This window comes from Phasianus colchicus, chromosome Z (assembly GCF_987193195.1).
Source record: "Phasianus colchicus chromosome Z, bPhaCol1.hap1.1, whole genome shotgun sequence".
In the NCBI taxonomy this organism is placed as follows: domain Eukaryota; kingdom Metazoa; phylum Chordata; class Aves; order Galliformes; family Phasianidae; genus Phasianus; species Phasianus colchicus.
In genome coordinates, this window is record NC_143476.1 from 47,059,836 (window position 1) to 47,072,595 (window position 12,760).

The 12,760-nt window shown below is 40.8% G+C and overlaps 1 protein-coding gene across 3 annotated transcripts in view; it reads right to left on the reverse strand.

Moving 5' to 3' along the window:
• The window catches only part of SNX2 (sorting nexin 2), a 33,822-nt gene extending 25,183 nt beyond the window's left edge, over positions 1 to 8,639 (reverse strand). Inside the window, exons 1-2 of one of the 3 annotated variants that reach the window (XM_031607165.2) lie at positions 8,483 to 8,639; positions 949 to 1,063 (exon numbers count right to left, since the gene is read on the reverse strand). In XM_031607165.2, coding sequence (XP_031463025.1) covers positions 949 to 1,063; positions 8,483 to 8,590 — 223 coding nt within the window. In that variant the 5' untranslated portion in view covers positions 8,591 to 8,639. The remainder of the gene's footprint in view (positions 1 to 948; positions 1,064 to 8,482) is intronic. The other 2 variants (XM_090130923.1, XM_031607166.2) reach the window with 2 other exon arrangements.
• Between the last annotated feature and the right edge of the window lie 4,121 nt (positions 8,640 to 12,760).

Below are 12,760 nucleotides of genomic sequence, written 5' to 3' on the forward strand. Positions count from 1 at the left end.
ATTCAAAATAGACTGTGAGCTGACTCAGCAACAAGTAGTAGTAGGGAAAGTGTTACTACTGAGAACTATACAGTCTCAGTACACACTACCAACAAACTAACACCTAGTAAAGAGATTTAACAAATGCTATGGAGTCCTACATGAAAAAAAAAAAAACTGTAAATCATTGTCAAATTAAGAAAATTTAATTTTTCTATTTAATAAGGTTTCCAAGACGCCACTTATTCAGTATGAGAGTAATTCTTGTCTGTTACCCCACAAATATATATATTGCTAACAGAGTAACAGAAGTGTTTACTTTTGAGACAACACATACAAATTTGATTGAAAAAAGTCCCAGATCTAATTTATCAATGAAATTAAAACTCATCTAATCCAAGTCAGTCATGTATCACTTTGTTTTAACTAAAAAAGCAAGGTAAAAACCTTCTCAACTCAAAGGCTACACTCCAAAACAGTTTCACAATGTACTATCAGTATATTGTCAGTATCAATGTTAGCAATTACAGAACAAACAAATCTGAAGAAAAAAGAAACTTGTCTCTCCTTCCTTGTTACTCATGCGAAATTTCAAATTCACAAATACAACAGCATATTTCAGAAGATCACAGGACTCGAAATAAATACGACCGGTGAATCCAGTAAAGAATGTTGATGAAAGCTAGCAACACGGCTAATACTAAAATGCACTAATTCATTACTCAATGAACTTTCCAGGAAGTGTACCTTTGAAACAACAAGCAATGGTTACAATTGGCTACAATATCAAATTGTATTAAGTTAAAATTGAAGTTTTCATTAAAAGGGAATTGCTACAAAATTCCTTGCAGCCAGGCAACGATTTTAAATAGAACAAGAAAGCATTAACTCTCCTTCTCAGAAAAGCACACTCCTTAAAGTCCAAGAGCAAGAGTTTACATTGACACACTAGAAGAAAAAGGCAATTACCAGCAAAAAGATCTTCTCTATCATCATCTATCATTTCTGCTGGCTTTGGACCATTGGAGTTTGTGCTGAGATCTTCTGTTGGAAGACTTGCTGGCTCTGGAGATGAAGGACTTGACTGTTAAAAAACAACAACAATAACAAAGTGAAATAATTGGCACACTACTAGTTCCCATGTGTCAGCATGTAGGAATTACTGCAACATTCTTTCATTGCAAAGAAACAAAGGAAGATGTAACAGAAGGGAAACCATGTCAGCTATTTCCATTTCCTACTCCTATTGTAATAATAATGAACAAAGGATATGAGCTGGTCAACAGCTCTCCATTTCTTTGTTGGGGGAGAAAAAAGTTACTCATTTCCTCAAACTTAAGTAACATGAAACAAAAGCTGCTACAGAAGTATCGAGAATAAAATTACTAGTACTGCAGAATGTAATTTGATTACTGAGCTCCTTTATAGGTTTATAACATAAGGCTTATATTTTTTAGATTTGGATGTGTACGCAGAAAAAAAACTAATAACCATATCTTCAAGTTCTCTATATCAATTTTTCAGAGATTTTTAGAAGAACTTGGTGCCACTACAAGAACTGAACCTCGCTTGTAGGCATAGGCAGTTTTTATATCTTTACAACAGATTGAATTAGGGGATTATTGCTGCAGAGGATAACATTGTACTGACATGTAAACTATGCCTGCCACAGTTGTAAGTTTGTGCTTTTTTATTTGCTTTATTTTTAATCACTGAAGCCTAGAATTTTCCTTGTGAAAAGGAAGACACTCAGGAAAAGAATCAATACTGAAGCAGGGGTACCAAATGTACAGCTTACTCAGAAAACAAATTACTTTCAACTGAAAATCAGCACTTCAGTTACCAAATCCTACTCAGTAAGTATCAACCATAATTATTCCAACAGTACTAGAAAATTTGAAAAATTCACTTCCTGCAGTTTTATCAAAGATACCTACTTAAGGAATTTTCAGCAGCAGCTTATCTGCTCATTTCACAAGGGTTGTCTGTAAACTGTGCCACTGCTTGCTTACTAGCTTTTGCTGAGGATCACAATTCAAAGCAGATATGAAAAGTTTCAGGTTACATTTCAATAAATGCCAGAAGATCTTAAAACCAACAACAACCCCGAAAAACAATACAAAAACACTGAAATAATCTGTCCAGATTACATATTATACAGTAGCACAGCCATCAGGACTACGGGAGAGGTATTCCTCAAAGCTGGTTCTCTACAGAAAGTAGATGTTCTGACACTTCAAGCAGCACGGAATAAGCCTCTGGCCCCTAAATCAATCCAAATCACAGACATCCTGAAATTCTGGTCAGAGCAAATAAGGAAGGAGCAGCAGAGGTCCTGACAGAAAAAAATGCAAAAATAGCACAAAATTGCTCTTCACAAGGCATATGAAATCTCTCTTGACTTGGAAAGGTGTTAAGCTTTTACCTACTGAAGTAGGAAGAAGGTGAAAGAAAACACAAGAATACTAGAAAAACTGCATTCATTTAAATGTAAATCCAACTACTGCTGCAATGAAAAATAGTTTCATTCAAACAATAGATTATATTCCTTTGTCATTGGTTGCCACTCCCTGAGAAACCCAAATACAGGGAAGCAAACACAAAAACCCAAAGTTAAATGCAACAAAAGGAGTAGCCTTTCAAAGTGCTTGCTGGACTCCCTTGAGCCTACAAGGAAAATTAGTGCAGAAGCAGTGGGGAACTACACATGAGGGTGAGCTTACAAGCAAGCAGTTCACTGGACACACGTATATTTCTCACCTCATACTACATCCATGCCCAAATAAATCCCACAGGAAATACAGTACTACGAGATAATAAAGTTATATTTCTTCATACTTTAAAGCATAATCCTAAGTTATATTACAAGATATAACTAATTTAGAGGAAATGAACTACAAAATTTTAAAATAACTTCACCTTTTGACACATTTCATTACATTACAAATGATAGTACAGATAGTTTGCACTGCATGGGTGTTCTCAAATTACTTAAGGGTTGACTTTGCAAATAACGTGTTCCAGAAGAAACAGCCGATCTCTGTGTATGGCTGTGTATGGCCACAAGTTCAGGACTGTGCACCTCATCTACGACAGCAGAGCAAGGAAAAGCTTGATTTCCCTGTGAGAATCAAGCAATTCAAAGTTATATCAACAAAAGCAACTCTGCACAAAAAACAAACTTACAGATTACTCATTTCAAAATAGTTTTGCTGATGCTCAGCTTCAAGTAAAGCCCCACTGTATATTTGCAGACCTGAAGTGCAGCTTGAAGTGGGTACTCCACCCTAGCACAGATGCAGAGTCACGTGTAGTTCATTTCTGCCAACTCATCTCCATGAGAAACAGCTGTAAAACGCCAAGCCTCCCTGAACACTTAGTGCATGCAGCAGGTTGTATCCAGCTTTGTCCCTTAATTGTGCTGCTGATTAAGGAATGGAAGAAAAAAAAAATCACTGAAGATTATTTACATCTTCAAGCCATCCCCTAATCTACCTCATATTATCTGAGGTGGCTATTTTGCTTATTGTTATTTTTCATTATATCTGGCTCCTAATTACAAAAAGGAACCCTAGCAGCGGAAAAAAAAAATTACACCTTGAACTCTTGAACCTGATCCACACATGGCATAACATGAAAATGCTTACGTGCCCAAATCAGCAAGACAACCAGAGGACTTAACCCAGGCCTTCCAACTTTGAAGGAAACAGTCTTTGTAGGAATAGACATAAACGGATGGAAAGATGGCAGGGGGGAACTGTCCATGAAGCACAGGTGGAGAATATTACCTAAATGAGGTCCCTCAGACAAATCCTAGAGGCACCACAAAAAGCTCAAGAAACAAAGCTTATTCATGCAGCTGTTAAAACTGTTAAAAGGTTACAATATCTAGAAGTGACTCTTCTCAGAAAGATTTCCAGTGAAAAAGACATTCTATTAATTATTCACTATATGAACATAACATAAAATTTGTATGTGTTGCATAATCTCAAGTTCTGTTTTTAAGAATAGAAAATATTAAAGTTTAACTTTGAAGATGTTTTCTGGGTAAAGCTTCTTTCCTTCCAAACAATGTTTGCTGATATTTCCCAGTTGATTAATCTTTCAGTGGCTCTCTGGAATTTTTCAACAGTTGTCATCCTCAGATGTGATAAATGAAGGATGGGCTCAAATACGTTCTTAATATTAAAAAAAGAAAAAAGATCTAGGAACAGAGAGAACTTGAATCAGACTGTATACAAGCTTCTTAAAGATGATTCCTTGTCTGAACATTAAGTTGGATACAGCACCATCTTGTTTCTCAGTTTTGCAACAAAATTTTGTTTGTCATCCTCAAAAGCCATCTTCAACAGGACAGCTGTTCTCAGTGAACTACAAAGACACAGAAAGCCACTGCGCTGAACCTGTCAGAACTACAATCTGTAATGCCTAATCATCTAACTATTCTGTTCAGCCTTTCCAGCACTACACAACAACACCCAATTCCAATATCAAGCTACAGCTGAAAGTTAAGAGCTTATTCCAAATCCTCCAGCTCAACTTCATCCTTTAATGACTATTATATAGAGCTAAAATGTCTAAAAAAGGCTGACAGAGAATCCATTATGTACATAACCAAGTACCAGAAAAGAAACTGAAGACTAACAACAATTCACTGACAAGACACACGCAGACAGCATAGCTGTTCACAAGTTTTAAACCCGCCTTATGCCAATGATTCAAACACCTGTTTTTCTCCTGAAATATATATGACCGTAAAGCTGCTGTCCGGCTCCTAAGCAGAAAGAAATACAGGGGCAGCATCTAACAGCCAAAACATCAGGACACTGGGTATGCAGGACACTCAAGATCCCACTTTACTCGTTCTCTAACAAACAGATTACTGATGAGAAGATTTACAAATTAACTAGGGAACCTGCTGTAGTAAGTAGGGGGATTGAACACTAGATGATCTCCAGAAGTCCCTTCCAGCCACTGCAGTTTTCTGACTATGGGTCCATTCCAACCTACAATGGCAGGTTGTTCTGAACTTACAAACAGTAACAAGGTCAAATTTCTTCACTTTCATTGTGAGTTATACTGGCATGTCAATAAATGAGTAACTCTATAGCTCTGATGTAGGAAAGCACAAGTTCTCACATTTTCTGTTGGCTGAAGTTACAGCCCTAAATGTTTGGTCATCATCCATTTTCTCAATCATAGGGTCTCCCACAGATCAAATTAAACAGCTACCTGAACTCTGCCAAGCCTCCTTTGGCCCAAACATAGCAGGTTGATAACAGCAGACTGCCATACTGTTCCAGTTATTTGAGGCAACCTGGATCATTTTCACCAGAACAGCACGGACAGAAGTTCACAAATCACAACATGGTTAAAAAGAACCAAGACAGAGGTAGGAGAGTGAGGCGTTTAGTAGAAAGAAAGAGGATGCACACAGTCATACCAGAATAAACTAATAGATGCTTCCATCACAGACGGGATTTAACACCAAGGAGCAAGACATACTTTCAGTAAAATTACACCACTTAATTCTGAATGCAGACTTACTTCTCTGAAGATACAGTGCAGTGTTCAAGGACTTAACATTTCACTGCCAGATATTTCACCAAGGTCATTACAATTTAAACCGTAACCATCTCTGTTAAACCCACAACCATAAAGATATCTGGATACATGTGTATTTAATACCTTGCCTCCTGTCCAAAAAAAAAAAAAAAAAAAAAAAGCACACACTGCAGGTCTTAGACATAAACTGTTAAACTGTCGATGAGATTACATACACACCCTGACCTAAACAACAGTACTTGACAGATTACCATATCTACTGCACACTCATTGTTTTAAAGTGTCTCGATGTGTTTGTCCAATAATAGAAAAAAGTGAAATATAAACATGAATTGAAATGAATAGGTGGCAGGTTAGTTACGCGTTCATATAGCACCTGCTTTACAGAAGAGAGAGAGGGTTGCTGAAAACTTGGAAGCTAAGTAAATCCATGGAGGATTATTAATATTACAATGCTACCTAGGGCACCTTGGTCCTTCAGCTACGAAAAACAGTAGCTGGGACTGTACTGCAGATAAGCACTAGCAGAAATAATCATCAGTAACATTCTTCACATAACACACACCACTGACTACTGAGTCTTGGCTCAGATGGATCATTTGCCCAATTTAGTGTGGCTGTTTTCATTGATGAGCGCAACTGTGGCAGCTAAAGACAGACCACCCTGTGACCATAAATTTAATGGCAGATATTCCATGAGGCATTACAACAGCGTTGACACAATGAAAACTCAAGAATCATTGTACTGCTCAGGGACACTGAGGATATCTGACCAGGAAATGAGAACTGGACCAGCTTACACAAGCTGCTGCTCAGACAGCTGCCCAGAGTTATTAAGTCCTGTTTTCACAGGAAGGGAAGTGTTCTCATTAACTTCAACACAGCAACTTTTCAAGCCCTAGAACATTCTCCTGCTACGCCCCAGAATTGCCAGATGTTACAGCTCAGTGTAATGTCTTAACATTTTACATTCTGGAATTAAGAGGGTTTAATGCAAGACATGAACTTTCAGTATGTGCACAAAGAAGGCTAAAGCTCAGCTTTTTTCTCCTTACAGTCAGACAAATCAGCTTGGATTAAATCAGTCTCCATTTGATTAGTCAACCACGTTAGTTAGAGCCTTCCTTATAAATTGCATTTAAGTATTTGATATTTACTGTTCATAACGTACATTAAATTTATATTTTGTCTGAACTAACCTGAATGTTTTCTAAGAGACTTTTTAACGTGGAAGCTATTTGGAAAACTTATTAGCAATTTTACAGCTTTTCCAGCGCACAGTCGAACTGTAGATAAAGAAAGAGCGGGACGCTTTCTGTGCTCTTCAAAGAGAATGAAACTAAGAAAAAAGCTCATGGGAACAAGAACAAAAATTATTAATACCAAATGCAGAGCTCCAATACAAACCTACTAAGAGCCCTTTCAACACAGCGCCATCTTCATATAAATTGGCACCAGGCCTCATCATCCCTTGTGATGCTCACGTGAAGTATCTGCAAATAAGTATGTAATCCGCAAGGAAAAGTGCAATGGCATTTTGTTATTTTATCAAACTTCCACTACCATTTTCAAATAGCTACTCCAAGAATATTTATTATGGACTAAAACATCATGACTTAGAGTCATGCTACTTCTGTTCCTTCATGAATCATGATTTCATCCTTCCAAATCCGCTATAAAATCACAAGAACAATGATCTTCCCCCTAAATTCTGTAGCCGATCAGACATCAAAAAAAGCAAAGAGGCCTCCTCTTTTCTACTTAGCTATTTTTCTCCTAATAAACAGCATATGAAAGCCAAGTGGCAAAACAAAAATGTCAATCAGGCCACTCAGTGGAAACTGCATTTTTTTGCCTAGTTCAAGGTAGAAAAGTTTTCAGTAACTACATTTAAATCATTAAGATGAAGACTTCTCATCGTAACTGTGATTTAGGCATTAATTCTATAATGGTGTAGAATTTAAGCCGCAGTAGATTTATCACTAAAAACAATACTTATGTTCTAGTGTAGTCTTTCTAAATGGATAGAAAAGACTCCAGTAACACAGTGTCGCACACGGATGCACAGAAGTCTGTTGATATAATGACATCAACTGCAGGTTGACACAACTCATTATTCCTTCATGGCATGATTCCACACATCTTTTTTCTGCCACTGCCCAGATGATGCATCTACAAAAAGACAAGCAACCTGAAGGAAGGCATTATCTTTGAAACACACTGAAGAGTCGCTTTGTATTGACCCATTTTTGTTAAGACAGGCAACAGCCACAGAAGAACAAAGAAATACACACTGATCCTATTACTGCAAAGGTCAAGGACAGGGAACTTCAGGGAGAGAGGCACAGCAACACTTTTATTTACGAAAGGCTCACTATCTACAAGAATAAGGTTTGGAAGAAGACACTGGCAAGGGGGAACACGACAACGACACAGCAAGAAAAGCACCTGCCTCAACGAAGAGGCACACTGGCTGCTTTCAGAATGAGGAAGTGCCTTCTGGCAGGCTGTTTTTTCCCCGTTTATCGTCTGACACAGCTCTGGCACCGCGCAGGGCCCACCCTCTCACAGGTTTCGCGCCCCTCGCCCGCCAGCCGCCCCGGGGCCGGGCGGAGCGCGGAGCCGCGCGAGCGAAACGAGCGTCGGTGCGGCAACGGGGCAGGCAGCGCCCGGGGCGGGCTGCGAGCAGCGCGCGGCAGAGCGGCACGCAGCAACCGGGCGGCGGGGCGGAAGAAGCGGCCCCCGGCGCTGCAGCGCCCGCAGAAGCGGCTCCGTCTGTCGTTTTCCTTATGATCGGTATCTCGGCACCAGAGGTGTATCGGGGAGCCGGGCTGCCCGCGGGAGGACAGGTCAGGGCCGGGAGGAGGAGCCGCTCCCGCGGCAGGGCCGCGCAGCGCAGTGACAGGCGGCGCCGGGCGGGCGAGGGCCGGGCTCTCACCTCCAGCGTGGACACGGTGCTGGTGAAGAGGTCCTCGCCGTCCTCCAGCTCCTCCAGCTCGGCCGGCCGCGCCTCCCCCATCGGCGGGGGCTCCCGCTCCGCCGCCATCTTCCCTCCGACCCGGCCGTCCGCGCTCACGTGACTCCCGCCCCGCCCCTCGGCACGTGATGGGGGAACGGGCGCGCGCCGAGGCGGGAGCGAGCGGCGGGTGCTGTGGCAGCGGGTTGCCCTGTGCTGCCCTGTGCTGGAGCGCGGCGGTCGTGATGCGCGCTGTCAGCGGTCAGCCCTGCCTTTAGCAGAGCGGTGCTGGCTCGTCGCCCGCCAAGACTCCCCAGGTCTTTTTCCTCAGAAATCCCTTCCTGCAGGTCAGCCCCCAGCGTGTACTGGTGCACACAGTTATTCCTCCCCAGTGCAGGACTGTAATCTTTGAGACTTCCATCCCGTGTGCTCTGTGAGAGTTAGTCGTGCTTAGATTCTGAGTGGCTTTCTGCCGGAACTGGCTGCTTTTCTAACTTCATCGGGACTCACCCATGGCTTTAATGCTGGTGTGGCAGGGCTACAAATCTCTCTCTGAAAGCTCTCTCTCTCTCGGTGGTGGTCATCTATCACACCAATGGAGTATGGTGCGGAAGCAGAATAAAATAAAAAGGAGACAGGATGTCAGTTTCACACAGTCCAGTTAACAAGGACACGTTAAGGTTTTAGCACTCTCATTTTGAAGTGATGTTACATGGAAGTAATGCCTGCTGTTTACTTCCATGAGAACTACAGCAGATGCAAGGAGCGTTATAGTACCATTTAACAGACCAAATTGTCAGCTATAAAGTGATGTTTTCCAACATAGGCACAGCCATTAGCTGTGCATTTTTGCCAGCAAGAAACAGTACCTTTGAAAACCACTAATGCTACGGGGAAACTTATGATGGTTGCAAAACATACGATAGACAAAGAGACAGTGATGCATCACTGAACAAAAAACTAAGCTGGATTTAAAGGAAGGCCTCATCCTACTTGACACCGGTTCTAGTCAGTTTATTGTTCAACCAACACATAACAGTGGTCAGCTCAAACTCATGCTACAAAACCAGAATGCAAAGGGAAGGAGAGAAAGCTATCCATGTATGTTAATGGGAACTGCAGCCAGCCCTTTCCTTTGCAGCCAGTAAATCCACCTCCCTAACACTAACTGACAGAGCTATTAAGGCTGGAAAGTCAAGAACCTGATCAGTAGAAACACCGAGACAAAGGTTACCTGTGGAATTTGATTCAACCCGCTGTGTGTATGTACTGTGCCTGCTTTAATTGTGTGGTTACTTGTGACCACCTCCATAGGAGCCTTGTTCTCAGGGAGCATTGACTGCACTACCACTGCCTCTGGTTTTCTTTACAGTGCCACAGTTACCTGCATACTTCAACTATTATATGCAGTTCCAAGCCTGCTTTAAAGACAAAATCATTTGCCTCCTTGGAGCTTTTTCTGCAAGGCTCTGTGCTCATGGCCCAACCATAGCCTGCTGAAGAAGGGGAGAGGCTGTGCAAAAACTGGAGAATGCGATAGCATGTCAGTCTGGTAACCATCCTCTGGCCAATGAGAACTGCCCCTGGCCATTCAGGCTGTATAAGGCCATAGCCATACCACTGTCACTCCTCTCATTTTATCTGTGCCTCACAGTGTGGATCCTAGTACTCATGTCAGGGGCCTGAGCTACGACTAGAAGTTGTCAAGGAAAAAAGGAAGTGCCACCTTTGGCAAAAACATGGAGGCCATAAAACCGTGTGATGATTAACCTAGGAACAATCCCTCACCTTGTTAGGAAACTAAAACCATATCTTAAGGAACCAATGGAAGTTTCTTTGCTTTTTTTGCAAAGTCATGTGTTTTTCAAACCCCTGCTTACATCTTGATTTTCATTCCTTGTAACAGTTTGCCCCCCTTGCAAACCACACATAGAAAGAGAATGAAATCAGAATGCCGGAGGAGAGCTTTCAGAGTTAACCTCAGCCTGAGACCTCCAGCTTGGAAGACCCCCTTCCCTTGGACCCCCTTCCCATGACAAACATGTTGGCAAGACAGGTCATAACACCTTTTCTGCCTTAGTTTACTTCCCTCTCCCCTCCCCAGAATACTGGTTAGTCATAAGCTAATATTGTTTACTTAGAATCCATGTGATTATAGATCATATGTCCAGCAGCTTGCTAAAAGTGCATTTAATGAATTGTCTGGTGCACCTGATCTGTCTCAGTAAACTGTGTCATAGTCATAGTCTTCTCACTGGGCAAAATAAAATCAGGGAACAGGATGGGACAGGCTCCTTGCTGCAGAATCTAAATTTCACAGATTCTGATGAATGTTTTCTGTAGAGAATTCCCATGACATTTTGTTGCCCATTTTAAGGCAGTGAGCAGAGGATGAAAAATACATGTAAAACACAAGTGCTTGCTCATTTGGATCCCTAGCTTGAGATAGCTGGGATTTGAGTTTTTCTAGAGTCCTTGACATTTCAATGGTTTCTTAGCCTGGGCAGTGAGCATATTGATTATGCCAGTAGTAGCCCTACCACATTGCTATTTAGGGATGGACCTTTGCTCTTTTCATCTCTCTTCTGTCCCTCCCTATCATTTTGCATGTCTTTGTCAGCTCCCATGTTTTCTGGATTAGCCTTGAGGAAGCTAAGAACCCTTCAAAAAAAGTGATTTCTGCTTTTTGCCCTACAAGCCAGTGGTTCTTTCAAGACAGTAACACCTCAGCACAGCCTCTTCACGGCACCTTTCCTGCCTCTACTACAGCTCCTGTGGGCTCAGTCACTCAAATAGCTATGTTCAGGTATAAGTAAAATACTATTTATTATTCTACTCTGCTTATACTGCAATTCATTTGTCCCAAAATAACTACATGAGACAATAAAGTTAACAGAGTTCTAAGCTATACGAATCAAGGTTTTACAGTGAAATGTATTAGATTCATGTAACTTCTCACATGTGAGACTCTTTATCAGTTTCACCTAAGTACTGTGCCAGTGGAACAGCCACTGCAGTGCCATCATGACTTTTTAATGACTTACATATCAAAGAACTGAAAGAATCTCACAACAAAGATTTTGGAGGAAGTTGAAGGAGTGAGTCCCAAATGGTCATCCGGTCAGTTGGTAAATGTTCGTCAGACCTATTTTTAATCACCTCCAATGATGAAGACACAAAACCTACACCAAGAATGCTGTTTTGTTGCTTTGCTACCTAGTGCCAGAGAACATTTTCCTCATGCTAACCTAAAATTCAATGGCTTTCATGCTAGTGATGCACTCTGGTGTTGAAGTATTTTTTGGTAACCATATGACACTGATGAGATGTCTTTTGTTGTGATCTTATTCAGAACTGATACTCAGCCTCATTTTTTATCCATAACATGGTTTACTCAGACTATGGAGTAAAACCTCACATTCCTTGCTGAGTTTTGTCTTTCCTTTTACTGACATTTACTCCAATCTGTTTTGACAATTCTGAATCATTTTTGTATGCTTCACCTGTTTGGAAATATAATGCAAATATAATGAGCACTGTGCCTGTTCCATCATTGAAGACAATATTAAATTTTATCAGGCCTGCAATAGACCACTGTTGTTTTTCATTCACTGCATTCTTCTGTAACTGTTTTCTCACCAGCTTTGTACCAACGCTGTATTAGGTTGCAAATACTGTTCTATATATCCTTATGAGAAAGTCACCATAGATAAATGCTCAAGAAATGCTTAAAGACTATTTCCTCACTAAATGGTATTGTAAGGAAATGGCTAAGCGCAGTAAGGGAACAATAACCACCAGAGTACTCAGAATTAGAGTTCGTGAATTTCAGAGTTTTGATTTTTTTTCCATTTAGAAAATATTTTAAAAGTAATAATGCTATTACAGATCCTGTACTTGCTCGCAGTGATAAAGCACTGCAATGAGTCACCCTTACTAAGAAAAATTAAAACACAGATATTTACAGAATCTGTGTGTGTGACACATGTACCCACTTATCCAGTTAGCCAGATGAGCATTAATTACACTTCTGGTCATGATGACTGTTCTTCCGTGAAGCATATGCCATCTTTCCATCGGAGTATTTAATTGCATATTTAAAAAAAAAAAGTTGTTCTGGCACCTTGGTCTCATTCTTTGCTACTGAGTAGCCTGTGTTCTTCATGTATAAGAAACAAACAGTTGTTATGCAAGTGATCAGGTTTTATAACAACTCAGATGTTTAATTCACTATCACTGGTTTCCTTACTAAACCAGTAA